General features: G+C 34.6%; 1 protein-coding gene across 1 annotated transcript; it reads right to left on the reverse strand.

Annotated features, from left to right (window-relative positions):
- Positions 1-1132: 1132 nt before the first annotated feature.
- On the reverse strand, positions 1133-15915 carry LOC117327074 (inner centromere protein A-like). Its single transcript, XM_033883903.1, has 19 exons — positions 15847-15915; positions 15047-15232; positions 14463-14567; positions 13121-13970; positions 12450-12500; positions 10984-11930; positions 10260-10350; positions 10087-10135; positions 9502-9541; positions 8804-8840; positions 8413-8535; positions 7358-7467; positions 6166-6333; positions 5825-5900; positions 5405-5619; positions 4496-4604; positions 3806-3993; positions 2537-2664; positions 1133-1661 (listed from the first exon to the last, which is right to left on the reverse strand). Exons 2-19 carry the CDS (start codon positions 15196-15198, stop codon positions 1471-1473), a joined length of 3630 nt encoding a protein of 1209 aa, XP_033739794.1. The 5' UTR covers positions 15199-15232; positions 15847-15915; the 3' UTR covers positions 1133-1470.
- Between the last annotated feature and the right edge of the window lie 29 nt (positions 15916-15944).

A 15944-nucleotide genomic window follows, 5' to 3' on the forward strand; every position in this document is an offset into this window, starting at 1 on the left:
AAGAGTAGAAAACTTTGAAAACAAAGATAGTGACAGTTTGTGACACAATAAAAGCAGTCTACAGTTCTTGCTTTATATGTAATGTCAGAAGCCCATCTAAGACGGAATGAGATACTGAATCTAAGACAGGATTTGTACTCTCTCTTAATTTCACAGGATGTTTCCCTGAACAGAAACAATGGTGAATTCTTACCGACTGCTCCACTTACCGGTATATAGAAAGTGGGACATATTCATTTGTTATTTAAACAGCTTCTATGGTATTAGAAAACTGTAGCATACACACTGCCTCAATGATACATCACGAACAAAAATAGAAAAACCAAGACAGACCAGGGTTTTCTTTTCATGTCAAGGAAAACAGTACCATTAATTAGACAGACATCTCAGCACAAAAAAAATCCTTTGATATTAATAATTTAATCAAGGACTCCCAACTGGAGTTACAATTTTATCTACATAAAGATCTGAGTGTTATAAGATTACACACGGTACATGTTAAAATGTCGAAAGACTAATATTTCTCTATAGGGATGATATGTTGATTCCCTGGCCATACATTTCTCTCAAGCTAAAGTTAAAAGCCATTTGGCACAATTCATATTCTCTCACACCTTACAGATTTTCATTCAATTGGTTCTTCGCATCCCACTCAAACTTTGATTTTAGTTATACCACTCACATTTTTTTGCACCAAATTTTATTTTTATCAAAAACATGGCCCTTTAAAATAGAACTACATACAGTATATCATTGTTCACATGTTGAACCGATGAGAACAATGTTTCTTGATTGATCAACCTACATCAATCACATTTTGCTGACAGAAATGGAACATTACAGTTTACAAATTTTAGAGTAAGCATGTTATCATTGATTATGTTCCTGTCAACAGATTCTGAATACATTTAAGAGTGACGAAAAGGACTAATATGAAAAAATTACAATTATTTAACAAACACTGACATAATCTGAAAATTCTGGTTTCAAATGTAATACATAAAAATATCTAGGTATTTACTGTTGATGAAAAGAATGACTAATCCGAAATAATTACAATTATACAGAGAAATACCTTATTAATTCTGGATTCTATATGAAATAATTACAATTAATCAATGAACATGAACATAATCTATCAATTCCATTTTCAAAAATAGTATGTACATATATCTATGTATCTACTATTGATGCAACTATTTTAAAAACAGAAACATACCCTTTAAATTCTGGCTTCAAATACCGTATATACATAATATCTAAATACAACACAGCTAATTCAGTTATACGTAGATACTTTGTGGGAATAGATGAACTTCAAATGCTTTACATATGCTCCCCTTGTGAAATGTAATGTCAGACAGAGCGCAGTTTAGCGTCTTTAAAATATCACTTGGAAATTAAACTAATTCTTTGATGCTCATAGAGTTATCAAATCAACAGTCACTGGTAATTCATGAAATACACAAGCTAATTCAGGAAGGTTGTTCCTGGTTTCATAATGGGCGAGTCCCAATGAGCAGAGCTTGTGCGCTTATTGAAGCGAGCTTTCTTCTTATTAAAGAGCTGGTTTAAATCTGGAGGATCGATGGGTCCGAATAGGTTTTGTAGCTCTGGTGGGTGGTAGTGCTGGTTAATCAGTAAAGCTTTCAAATTAGGACCTGCAAATTAAAATAAATATAAATCTTTAGGCCACATTAAATATCATTTCTCTGACACAGAGATATTAATATCTATGATTGTAGCAGTGATGTTCATATGAATAACTCAAAACAATCCAATAATCTTGGTTCATTAACGATAACTTTGTATGAAATACTTCCGCCCAAAAGAGACTTATAATTTAGAGGAAGAAAACTGCAGATCTATGCTAACCATGATCGTCAATTAAACCCAACTGGTACCATACTTATACAGAAGTTAGTCAATACCTGGCAATAAGTCTACAAATATCCATTTTAGTTCTTTAGTAAAAGACAGCACAAGCTTAAACATTGTCCTGTATTAAATAAGCGAAACCCTCATTTCAGAAATAATTTGTGGGAAGGCCCTCAGGGATTACTGTGTATTTAGTAATATTTGTGGAGGATTTAATTTCACAAACAAATGTATAAAAGTGTTCACTGCAGAATGTTTACAAGGCATGGTTGCGCAGAATTTAATACCCGTGAACTAGACCCGACTGGGACAGCCGTGGGACCCTCGAAATTTTAACAACTATACAGCACTGCAGGGTAACTAAGGAGTAAGGAAATCAAATCATTGATCAGAAATTATAACCCATGTGTGTATATATCATAGAAATGTTCTTACATCTATATATATAATAATACAATAATAATACTGGACAAAGGCAAAATGCCTATATATCCAGATCAAATGTTCTCCCGACAGTAACTAAGTAACTATATAGCAGGTATTAATTCTACACTTAATTAGGAAATTCAATTTCTAAACTTGATTTCTTTTGTTCTGTTTTTGTAAGGAAACTCCTGATTATTGTAGTGAAAGTTTTAGGAAACAAACAAACACAAACCTAAAGCCCATGAAGGTATCTTCCTCCTAGGTTTTTCGTCATCATCAGTGGAGTCATCCGATTTCATGTCGGTGATATCATAGTTGTCATGGTTCCACGAGTGTTTTCTCACAGGTGTCATTTCGTATCTAAACAAAAATACATGATGAGACAGGTATGTTAGTTTGGGTCATCAACCCCCAAAAAATGGAGGGGGTCGGTGATGTATGAAAAGGGGTCAAACAATGATGTAAAATATAGGGGTCACCTCATACCAAAACTAGTGCATGTTTGTGGTTGTGATACATGTATGCACCACTCCAACATTTACAGACTGACAGCAATGTAGCTTAACACAGTATTTAACATATCAAAAGTTCAATTCTACCATGTTTGCTATGCAATGCCAGTTTTGATTGGTTTAAAACCATGTATTATTTTCCAATAACCCATGCTCGTGCCAATAATACACGCTCGTGCCAATAATACATGGTCAGGAGTCACGGCTGTAACAATTTTATATATCTAGTATTCACCCGTTTTATTTAAGCTCACCATAGCCTAGTGGGCTAATGGGTTAGTCTTTCATAATTTTTATCACGACGCGAGTTCGAATCCTACGGAGGCCCACTTTTTTTTCTTCTTTTTTTTTTATCCCTTTTTTTTATTTTCAAAATAAATGCCATATGAAAGATGCTCTTGATCGTAGTACTGTATTGCCTGTATATTTCATCAACAAATAATGTAATACTCAAGAAATAAATCACAAGGTTTTCTCGGGGTTTCTTTGCTGTTTTTCTATTAGAAAGAGGTCGATCTAAGAACTAAAAAGTACATGGTAGAATAGAAATAATCAACTTTGACTCGTGTATTGTTGCAGGATATACAACTCGGACTCTGATATTTTGCAATTTTAATTAATAACTCAGGCCTGCGGCCTTCGTCATTAATTTAATTGCAAAATATCCTCGTCCTCATTGTTTATCCTGCAATAATACACGAATCACCGTTAATTATTTCTTAAGTAAAAAAAATGTCAAGAGTTCAAGAAAGAAAAAAAAAAAAAAATAATAAAAATTTTTATATTGTAATTTGAACGTAAAGCATATTTCATTCCCCTCAAAAAGCCACATCTTAAAACCATTAATGCAGAACAATGCAAAACATCATATTCCAACTTGTGGATGGACGATGGGCATTATATTCTTCCAGCTATTTCCTGGGAAGGGGACCAGCCCTAAAATGATCAATATTTTTTTATCAGCGTTGGTAACTATTTGTAATACTTACGAGTCTGAGTTGGTCGATTGAGACATGTTTTGTGTGGTGTTAAATGTAGGTTTGGGTAGTGGGACCTTTTTGACCGGGGCTGGAGCGGTCACGCTGGCATTATGTTTGGCTATCAGGTTCTGTAACTCTGCTGCCTGTCTTTTCTGCTCCTCCTTCTGTTTATCCCATTTCTCTTGTTGTTTTCTAGCCTGAGTAACAAAAAGGTTTTTTAAGAACACAATCAGACCATGTTTGATAAATGGGAATATTTCCTTCATAGCAAGTTTAAGTCAATCAAGAGCAGGTTGCTTGGCAAAATTAACTGTTTTATATATTGTTTTTGTTTTTATAATATGAAGGACAAGTCACAGGAACAGAATTGCTGTATTGTAGATAGGAGGAGTGAAAGGGAAGGGGAGGGGTAAGTATACTATATAAAAGTTCCAATGATACTGTACAGTCTACAGAGAAATGTTTCAAGTTTTGCTCCAGCAATAAAATAGTCCTTTTCCGACCTTCATAATTAAGGCAAAGCTATGATGACCTGACAATTAGAAGCAAACAACGTGCCAAGCACTTACTAACATTATTTATAATTTAGTTTATACATTATAAACAGTTAATGAATGAATGAAATATGAAATTTAATTTTTTGGGTTGTCAGTAGTTGTTATAATAGCCTTTCAGCCATTGCATCATACATATATTTACCATTTCTTTCTGTTTTTCCAAATTCTTTTTTAATTGGAGCTCCCTTTCTTTTCTTTTCTCGAGTTCGAGCCTCTCTTTCTCTGCCTGAGCGAGTGCTGCAGCCTTTTCCCTGCAACATCAACAATTATTTTAAAATACTGTATTATTATTATTTTTGCTAAATTTCCTATGAAAAGTTTAAATTAAAAGTATTCATTAGTAACATAATTTCATTAATAAACTTAATTAATAGTCTAGTCTTAACTGATGATATTTTGTTGAATCAACATCTATAAAATTTAGAAATCGGAATTAACCGTATAGCAAACAAAACTACTAAAACACATTTCCATTTCAAATAATGTCTGAAATCCTAAACTTTCAATGCCAAACAAATTGTTGGCTGGGTTTATCACTCCATGAACAGCCGATGTCATTTTGAGGCAGAGTTTCTTTATAGTAACTGGTGGCTACCACACTGAACAACATATGGGAGGCCTGTCACATGCAATCTTGAGCAATTAAGGGAAAGCCTCTTGAACACAGACATACCCACTACAGCCCAGGATAGTCCGAGAAACATAAATGCCCTAAGCAGGGATTGAATTAAATATCTTGGATCTTCCTCCCAGAATGCATCAGGGCTATTTCATTAAAATATCCACCTGACCCTAGGACTTCTAGCCATGGTTGAATTGCCTTCTTATTACTTTTATGTAATTTTATTAAATAAATTCTTAAGGTGGTACCCCTAAAATAGCCAAACCTGGAGTCCTGGGGTGGGGTAGATGTTTTACTGGAAAAGCCCTTAATCTGTTCCTTACTGGCTAGTGAGCTATCAAGCCATGGATTTCCATACCAAACAGAACTACCGTCAATGTAATCTATGACCATAATCCAGACTGTTATCTCCTGTTAACAATATCCTACCTCTGTTCCTTCAGTCTCTGTCTTTCTGCTTCCTTCTGTCGCTCCTCCTCAAACACCTGTTTCAGCCTTTCCTGTTCAGCCTGACGTTCACGTTCCACTTGAGCGGCTCTCTCTTCCTGGCGCCGCCTCTCCTCTAAAATCAATCGTTGTCTCTCCTTCTGCTCTTGTTCTTTTTTCTTTGCCTGCAATTCTTTCTGCTTCTTTTCTTCTTCCTCCTTTACAATGTAAAAAGATCAGAAATATCAAATTTTAGAGTTCATATTCAACAAAATAATACTGGGAGTTCCCAACTATTTTTTTAGAGATTTCGCCCATGCCAAAACTGGATATGGCTAACACTTCTTACAAAGTATATATGTTCAGTTACTGTAGTGCTATAAAAAGAAACATTATTATCTGAACAAATGCAGTGTTTTATACCTGTTCTTTCAGCTTTCGTAATCTCTCTTCTTCATCCTGCTTTCTCCTCTCCTCATTTTCTTGCATCTTTTTTAATCTTGAAGATACCATACAAAATATTCATAAATGCAGAAAAAAATTCAACTTTGCATCCAATGATGGTTAATTTTATCATTTTGAAGATAGCAAAAGTAAAAGCGTACAACTGAAAATGGTCTCCAAAAAAATTTGAAGATTTTGGTATTAAATGTACTCCACATCTCTGAATGAACTGGGTACTTTAAGTTTGTGATTTGACAGTCATGTAACAGAGTTTATGGTTGAGATTATTGATTTTGTGGAATATTATTGATGTTAAATACCTAATTCTTTGCTTCTCTCGTTCCTCCTTGAGTTTCTCCTCTCGCAAGTTTTCGGTCTGCTGTAGCTTTTCCTCTCTCTGTCTCTGGAGTTTGTTCTTCAGGTCGATATCATGTTTCTGTAAGAGCTGTCTCTGATCAGCAGCCTTTTTCATCCTCTCTTCCCTTTTCCTGAAGAATATGCAATCAGTGAAATAATACTGGGCTATGAAAGGCACCTCTCTTTACAGTATATAACATTTAATCACAGAAGGACCCGACAAATCTGGAATTTTTTTTTTTAAAAAAAAAAAAATTTTTTTGGCCTTTTGGATCTGGCATAAGCTCTCTTTGTTTTACTAATCCATACACTGTTTATTCTAAAAACCAGAATTTTTCTATTCTTAGTATGAAATCATTAAAACACCCTCAACTTTTCTTTGCAAACAACATGTATAAATTTATCATTCACCATCATGGTTTTACAAAGTAAACCAAATAGTGTTTATTTTCCCTATTCATTGGCTTTTATTATAGGAAGTCAAATATATAAATAGATTCTAACATGCTATTAACAAGTATGAAATTCAAGAAACTACCAAGCATAGATATGAAATGAACCGACAAAAATTCCAAAAGACAATAATGCCCTCTCCTACCAACTCTTTCGATACTTTAGCTTCCATACCAGATGTAGTTATTTAACTTATCACAGAAGTTTAAATGAAATTTCAGGCTACCAGGTACATATTTGTTATGTTGTAACAGGTATTTATATACAGAACAAGAGACCCATGGGCCTTACGGTCACCTGAGTTTTGATATATATTTTAGCCTATTTGACCCCTGGAACCTTGAATGAAGGTTAATGTGATTGATTTGAACAATTGTTATAGCCATTTACCAATGAATGCTACAAACCCAATATCAGGTCTCTTAGTTATCAAGAAGAAGTTGTTGTGACCTTGAAAAAAGTCAAGGTCATCTGTTTGATCAAACTTGGTAGCCCTTAATCCAAGCATGCTACAGACCTAATATTAGGTCTCTGGGCCTTTTGGTTATCAAGAATTTGTTTTAAAATTTTAGCATATTTGACCCCTTGACATCATAGATAGTCAACTATAATGGAAAGAGGGAGCATGGAAGAAAAAAGTTAACTCTTATCACAGACTAACTACTGTAGACTCAATAAAAAAACAAAAAAAACCCAACATACTTGCGCTGTTCCTCGATCCTGATCTTCAGTAAGGCGTCGCGCTGTTGCAGTCTCTGTTCGTCCTTTTTCTGCTTTTCGGTCAGTTCTTTCTTACGCTGTTCTTGCTGTTCCTAAACACAATACAACATGACCAAACATTATTACACCATTGAGCATTTACCTTCCAAAAAGCATTTTCAAAAATATTGAATAATTTTCAGGGTAATTAAACATTTACTAATAGCTATCAACCAAAATACCAATAATGTTTTACTCTGATTTCTTCTTTTAACTCTTTCCGTACTTTGTGTTCTTTCCGGATTCCCTACCGGAAGTAGTTATTAGGCTCGCCCCCAGAAGTTTAAACAAAATGGCAGACTACATGTGCATTTTTGGTGTGTTGTTATTTTCATATAGATACAGAAAGGATAGTGTTATCTTTGTACATGATTAAGAAATATTTAACAAAATAATAACTAGATAAGATTTATCACTCTGAAACGTCCTAGACTCTGATATCTAAAATGCAAATGCAGCAAGCCGCCATATTGTTTACATTAAGAACATATTGAGAAAATATCAACTATCACTCTACCGAAAAAACACGTAAAAGAAACGAAATAAAAATTATTTAACAAACAGTGTTTGTTTCAAAAGCTTTGAACACCTTTTATAAATCATTGCATTTGGTAATTGTATTTATCGGTTGATGCTGTCAACAAATCAACACTTTAAAAACGTCAACTTAGTCAGCGGGGAAGACGGAGCTTGAAATCATGTCGACTATAGTCGACAACGGGGGAGATGGAGCACATTTTTATGTCGACTATAGTCGACAATGGTACTGAAAGAGTTAAACATTTCCAAAATTATAATAAAAACTTCTGGTCCTATTGGAACAAAATGGAAATGCATATCTCTAAATTGCATTTTATCACAGATTACTCATATTGTGGACCAACAATTTGTATTCCAACAGTAACACTTAATATTTCCACCATCCTGAATGGACCATGATATATTTTAATATCTACTTAAGGTACTTATTCTACAGACATCAGTAAAACACAATTTACCTTTACAGTGAGTTTGGCTGGAGAGTTTTTATTTTTGATGAAAGACTTCATGATACCTGTTGACAAAGCGGAAGGAGGTAGAACCTTTGACAGGTTGTTCACAAAAGATGGAGGTTTTGTAAGCTGAAAGAAACGACAATCAAATAGTAATTAGTAGTTTTATGGGGAGAAAATATCAAAATTATTTATATTCAATAATATTTGCTTTGTTTTATTTCCTTTCTTACTTTTTTCACCTTTGAATTGGAAGTAAAAGTTCAAATTAACTTAAACACTGCCAATTTTCATTATATTCACTCTTGTAGAGATTTCTTTTTAAAAAACTTTTTCTACAGGCAAGTTTTTTGGAAGAGGAATGCAACACCCCCAACATGTCTTGAGTTGCACATACCGAAGTTTTCTCTGCTGATCCAGTGTCACTGTATTCGCTAGAACCACAAACAACATTATTGTTAATGGTCTATAAGGATCAGATGTAATCCAAACTACCATACAAACACACAGAAATGGATTTCTATGAATTCAAACCATCTTACTAGCTTGAAACAGCAGTAGCTTTATTTTACTTTGATAAAAAGATATTTAATATCTAGAAAACTTCTGAATATTTCTTCCCACAGTATTTTAAAATATGTATTAAAGCAACAAGGCATTGCAGATGATATTTCCTTGTGTCAGGACAACTAACTGGAAATGAAACAAGTGTGTATAGTTTCATCAGATTAGACACAAATTTAAAATCTGAAGAGCAAGGATGTAAAATTCTATTTATAGTAACAATGAGATTTTTTTTGCCACTGGGTGCACATGCATAAGCTGCGAAACTATACATATATGATAGTTGTGAATAGTCGTACAAAATTCTGTGATCAATTTTTTTTTTTGAGGAAAGGATCTAAATGGGAATGTTTAAAAGTAACAGCAAAGCCTGACTTTCCCAACTACTTCACTGCAAGTCAGACAAATGTACATATGATAATGATAACAAGGGAAGTTGATAAAACCAAATTATCATGAAGAAAAGTGTTTTATTTAAAACCAGCTTACTTAAAACATAAAGACTGGCCATACAGATTTATTAGCCCTTACCTTGATTTTGGTGTTAAGGTTTCTTTGCTGCTTGAAAAATCTGAAAGTTTTGAAGTACATGCATTATAATAAAACACGTAGAACTATGACTGAACTACACCCAGGAAAATAGTGAAGACCAGTTTTACTTGTCAGTTTCAACAACACAACATTTACCTTCCAATCTATAAACACACAATACTAGGGGTGGAGACATAACATCCCGGAAGGTTATTAACACACAGTAAAAAAAATCCAAATCAATAATGGAGGTAGCCCCTTTGGTTTTGAGGTTAAAACTATTTTCTCTCTCTTATTTTTAAGGAATTAATCCTGGTCGTCAAATAACTCGTTTAAGTTCCTTGATAAAACCATTGCATAGATTCTGTATTGGCAGATGTGTGTAGTTTGACCCAGGGATAAAATTTTCCATTTTTCATTTATTATATTTTTTTTTATAAATTTCAAATACATCAATTTCAAACTAAGTGTAAGGAGTGATTTATCATAATGAACACTATATATATATTTCCATGAAGTGATAATACCAGTCAAACTTGTTAATTAACAAGTGTGTAAAGTATATATATAAACTTGTATTCTTACCAACACTGCTGTTGCACAGCCTCTCAAGCTGTTCAAAGGAATCATCCACCTATCGAAATAAAATTATATGTATTACAAGATTTATTTTGAATTAAAAAAAAAAAAAATAATCAACATATAAATGATACTAAAAAGTACTAATTAATATTTAATTCTTAACTACTTGTTATTACCTGTGTTAAGGAGTGTTCTGTACAGGATTTCTTTGATATCGACTCATCAGCACTATTGTCCTCATCCAACTGTCGCTTCCTTGTCTTCGTCCTGACAGGAACATAATGAATATTGAATTAATTTTTATCAAATTGAATTTGCAATAGCAGTAGAATATGCAATGATATTTTATTTTGATCAAAGTACCCTCTTTAATTTTCAATGTCTAGTAACTGTATATCAATTCTGAGTATTTGCACACTGACATTTAAAAAAAAAATATATATCTTAACCTCTAGTTCCAAAGCAGAAGATACTGGAAGATCTTTACAAACTCTCAAAAGATCCTATACAAGTCTGGGCATCAAATCAGGAAAGCTGAATCAGAAATCCCTGATTTACTAACAATGTAAATGTGCTGGTCCAGGGCTTTTTCTCACTGGTTTGGGATGGGGCCTTTTTGTCTCATTTTGGGAAGAAAATTGCTGAATTGGTTAAGATTTTTCCAGGAGTAAACTGCAAATTTTGGGAATATGGCTTAGATATGAAATATTTTCAATTGGGAAATGGGGCCCATTAACAGCCCCAAAAAGCCCTCAGAAAAAGCCCTGTGGTCATTTACTTCTATATCTCATAAGAGAGAGGTGTGTGAATAATTTCATCATGTGAAGCATTTCATAACAAAAATACAAGAACCATATCTATATATAGCCAAAACAACAACAAAGCAACATAGCGACATACCTAGTGGAACGCATCGGAGGTGCTCCAGGCATCAGGAATGGGTCATCTCCCTCGTCACTACTGACAGATACAGGTGCAGCTCTGGGTTTGCGTGCCTTAGAGCGTGTACTTTGACGGACCTGACTCTCCCCATCAACCTCCATCGCCTCATCATCGACGGACGACACAGACGAGGCTGCAGCGTTTTTCCTCTGCTTCGTACGAGAACTGGTCCTTACTGGTGGTTCCATGGAGCTCTCCCCTAAATCAGATGTTGATGCAGTTGATGCGGTTTGTTTTCGCTGCTTCGTTCGCGTACTTTGTCGAACTGGTACAACTTCTTCACCTCCTGCTCTCTCATCGTCTGCATCACTGTCATCCACTGAACTTGTAGCAGATTTAGGTTTGCGCATTTTTGACCGTGTGCTTCTCACAATTTCAGTTTCTTTTCCAAGCCCAGAATCTCTGTCTAATGTAGAATCCTCATTGGAAGAAACTGAAGATGTAACAGTGTTCTTGCGTTGCTTGGTTCGTGTGCTTGCACGAACAGGCTTCACACTTAAGTCTATTGTTTTATCTTCCGTCTTTAAATTCTCTTCCTTACCAGAAGAAATTTCGCCCACTTCCTTACAAATATCTTTGGCAGTGAATGTTGACCTTCCTCTCTTTGTATCATCAGAGTTCTTATTTTTCTCACTCGAATCACTATCTTGCTCATTCTTTTTATTATCATCGACATCTGATATTAGTTCAATGTCAGAATCTTCAACATAAACAACTTGGAGATTCTTTATCACCAATTCGTCGAATGATTCATCAACATCATATTTAGCCTCTGGCGTATTAAGCACTCTGTCCGATTGTTGATACTCAGGTTGGCAAACAGCACTGACACCTTCCTTTTCTTCGGAGTGATCGGTGGCCTTTGACAGAAGTGGGCTGGACACAGCTGGAGGATCAACTTGTATCTTCAACAAGAAAACAAAAATAACTGAATCTCTCCTAGCTGCTAAAAATGTGGTTGATAAACCAAATGAACCTTGGTATCTATCATGATAGCTAGAATTTATTTTGTTTAATGTACTATTAAAAGCCAGTGTCACTTAAGGACGTGCCAGGTTTTCGAGGTGGAGGAAAGCCGGAGTACCCCTGAGAAAAACCAGGCAACTGCCCAACATTGCTTTTAAACCCACGACCCAGAGGTGGAGGGCTAGTGTTGAAGTGTAGACTCACCTTAACCACTCAGCCACCGCGGCCCTGATAGCTAGAAATAACCTGGTTTTCGCAAGAAATATTTCAAGACACAAATCTTTCTTCTAATCATATATGTTGGAGCATTGTCAGGAAACTTTGATCTCCTATTGTGTAAGCACCACACAAATGGTGAAGTTGAAAATGAGAACTGGTAACTGATGATATTTACTAAAATGAATCATGCCCAACTAAGAACCAAGAACATTTTAACACTATGTCAGGAAAACTCTTACCTCCTTTTTCTTCAACTTCAGTTTTGTGTGGACAACTTTTCTTTCAGTGGTCTGTAATACAAAATAAGAAGGAATAATTTAATTAAGGGATCTTTTAGTATAATATCTAGTCTACACAAAGGGAAGACTCCAGGTTTGTCCAACAGGACAATTCTTAGAAGTGACTTAATTCAAACACTATCATTATAATAAACTTTATGATAAGTGTCTTTAAAATTCTTTATATTAAGTCTCCAGCACTTACCATGCATTGGATGTATTTTACTGATGGAATAGACACAGCAATTATTTAGCAATATAATTAAAAGCACATAAACTATAATTATGAACAATGTTTTGGTAAAATCAAAGAGACCACAGTCCTTCCCTTTTTACTATTCTATATCTAACAGAAGAAAATTTAAATATGAAAAAAAAAAAAAAAAAAAAAAAACATTTACAGTGCATGGCATCCAGTCGACCTTTGAGAGTATGCTTTTGACTCCCGAAAATGAGACTCTTGGGTTTGAAGGAACATGTCTATTTGACCCTTCATATTTCTGAGAAATATTGATTGGACTTCTGAAATTTCTAAATCTCATGAGTGTCAACAGGATTCCCTGTGGTGCATGCAAGTTAACTTTATACATATATCACATGAAATGGGAAAACCTATCTGATATTGAACTTACGGGTGTAGCTGTTAGCAATCTATCGGTACTAGGAGAATCTTGGTTAACAGATGCAGCAGATGGCAAGGCAGGAATCTGCAAGTGATTTCTCAACTTTGTCATTTCCAGTTTACTTTGAGAGGCCAGCATTTTCAGTGATTTCCTCAAGCTCGTCCTGGATGACCTCCGTGACCTAACTGAACTCCGTCGTCGACCTTCAGATTCATTTCGTGCTGATGGTGTGAGAGTTGTGTTTGGGGTTTCTGTAACATTTGAAGGTTGATGATCAATATGTGATGGTGTTTCTACAGGTCTTGTTGGCCCTTTGACAGTGTCAGGTGTAGCTGCTGAACAGGTGTCTTGTTCTGGTGTTTCAGATACAGATTCAGTCCCCTCACGCACATCTGACACAAGCGTATTGTGCAGCTTCTTTTGTGTGACAGGTGTTGTATTATAGCTGTTGTTTCTTGGTGTTGTGTTACAGCTGTTGTTTCGTGGCGTTGTAGGGCTACTCACCTCAATCAAGTCCTCAAACACATGAACCTTATCCTTCACATGACCTGGTCCTGCCTTCTTCACACCTGTCACAGCATGTTTACGAAGAGGTGACTTTTCAGCAGGCATGTTATTAGATTTGGCTATATGAAGCCTGTCATTTTCTGGAGTGGAAACACTTGCCACATTTTCAGAGTTCTCATTCTCTATAACTTTAATAATAGACAGCTGTGGGCCATCTTCTGAAATCTGTTTTGTTTGTCTTGTCTGAGCCTTGACTGAGGAGTTTGACACTGTTCTGGAGGCTGCTCGTCGAGGCCGTCCTCGTCTTCTTGGTTGTTCCTCATCTGCATCTGTATCATCATTTTCTTTTAAACTGGAATGTAATTTTTTTTAACAATAATGAAAATAACTTGCACCACTTAGTTAATATTAAGCCAAAAATTTATCTCATAAATTTTCCTGATTGAAAAAAAAAAAAAATCCCTCATTATTTTTCTTCCAGAGAATATAATATATGAAAAAGAACATCACAAACAAACCTTTCTCCTGCTATGTCTATTAAATACCTAACCATGAAATTAGAACACATGTTCATTAATGTGAAACAAGGACAAAGAATGGTGATAAATATTTTTTTCCCACACTTTGAAGCAGTTTATATGAAATGGATAATGATCAGTATAACCAATGAATTTTATTCATATAGCCAAATATTATTAATTTTAAGAAGTGGTTTGCCACATATTTTAATGATGGGCAACTTGAAGTTAATAATTGAAATAGACTTGATTATTTGAAAAAGTCACATTAAATTCATTATTTCCTAAAAATAACTAGTAAATAATCCCTGATAACATTTGCCTACCATTTTTTCGATGGTGGTTCAAAAACATCACTGCTGTCACGTTTTTTAATTTTTTTCTTGCTTCTTTTAGCTGAAGGTGTCTTTGGCAATAACCTGATGTCTGGTCTGGAATTATTTCAGAAAAGAAAATCAAATAACTTCATCACTAGAATCAAAATGCATATATAGAAGATTTTAGTATTAGTCAAATTAAACTCCAATACATAAATGTTTGTTATTCAATCTGATTGGAACCTTTTTGGCATGCTTGTTATTCTTTTCATCCTTACAAAAAAAAACTTTTTTTTTTAGAGTCTTGAGTGTATGTTTTTTTTTAAATTTGAACTCCAAAAAATGATATCTGATTCTTGAGATCAAGGGGACATGTGTATTATACCGTGAAACAGTGATTTGACTTCTGAAATTGCTAAAAATCAAGGGTCAAATGGGAGCATATTTCATACATAATGATCGATTGTTAATTATTTTAATATAATGTTATCTGTGATATCACAGGCGAAAGCAATTATAGCAGATTTGAAATCCTGTTCAGTCTTGAAATAATCCTATTGAAAATTTCTTAAGTATTTCTATTTTAATATTACTTTTCAAAAGCTGCTTTGCAATCGGTCAAAATTTCTTCAAGCCATTGATGGAACTGTCCTTGTTGTTCCTCAATTGACTTCATATACTCGTTGATAGACCGGTAGGAATCCAATCCTATGGTATGGATATATGTTGTTTGTCCTTTGTTCATCCTGAATTTTGTCAATCAGGATGCCACCAAAAACCTACAAAAGTTACATTATACATGCAAATAAACACTGTCACGTTAAGAGTATTGGCTTTGTGAGACAACTTTGTATTTTACAATTTATTGTGCCCTTTATTTATATAAAACATCAACATTTTAGTTTTTAATTTCAGTACATACGTTTGATTGATATTTGGCCTCAGTGAAATTGAATGTTTATGCAGTACTAGAGTAGATCTAGTACAGGTATGATTTATTGGACCCGATCGAGATGATGGACGTCAATGATATATGCAAATACAGTCAACACTAGAATCTAATGTCTGGAGTTTCTTACTAGGTCGATGCACTAGAAAGTCAAAGGGATATCAAGTCCGAATAGACTACTTTATATCCTCCCTAACAGACATATTGGGGGCCTATAAACACGACTGTAATGTGAGGTCTCGATACGTTCACTGGCGGGAATGTTATGCAGTACACAAATCGTACTCTTGATTTGGAACAATCTGAAAACAGTATACGTCAGAAAGTTCTTAAATAAGCTTAGAAATATTTCTTTTCAACTATAACCAGAAACAGTATGTAAATATACATTTTCCGAAAATATATCAAAACATTCGGAGAGCTGTCTAGCGTTCACCCTCTTACCTCAGCCCGTTTGAATTTCCTTCTGAATATTAAGAGAAGAAATATTGACCAATCAACACTCGAGAAAACATGCGGAGCTAGTTTTAGATACGAAACTA

The sequence above is a fragment of the Pecten maximus genome, chromosome 5 (assembly GCF_902652985.1).
Source record: "Pecten maximus chromosome 5, xPecMax1.1, whole genome shotgun sequence".
NCBI lineage: Eukaryota > Metazoa > Mollusca > Bivalvia > Pectinida > Pectinidae > Pecten > Pecten maximus.

What these genes read in the sequence shown, in the direction of transcription:
- LOC117327074 (XM_033883903.1), bottom strand. Translation starts at nt 15,198, where the DNA reads ATGAACAAAGGACAAACAACATATATCCATACCATAGGATTGGATTCC. An exon ending in GATTGCTAACAGCTACACCC is followed by an intron (nt 12,501 to 13,120) that starts GTAAGTTCAATA and finishes TTTGTATTACAG; the next exon opens with ACCACTGAAAGAAAAGTTGT. An exon ending in CCTCCGATGCGTTCCACTAG is followed by an intron (nt 10,351 to 10,983) that starts GTATGTCGCTAT and finishes TGTTCCTGTCAG; the next exon opens with GACGAAGACAAGGAAGCGAC.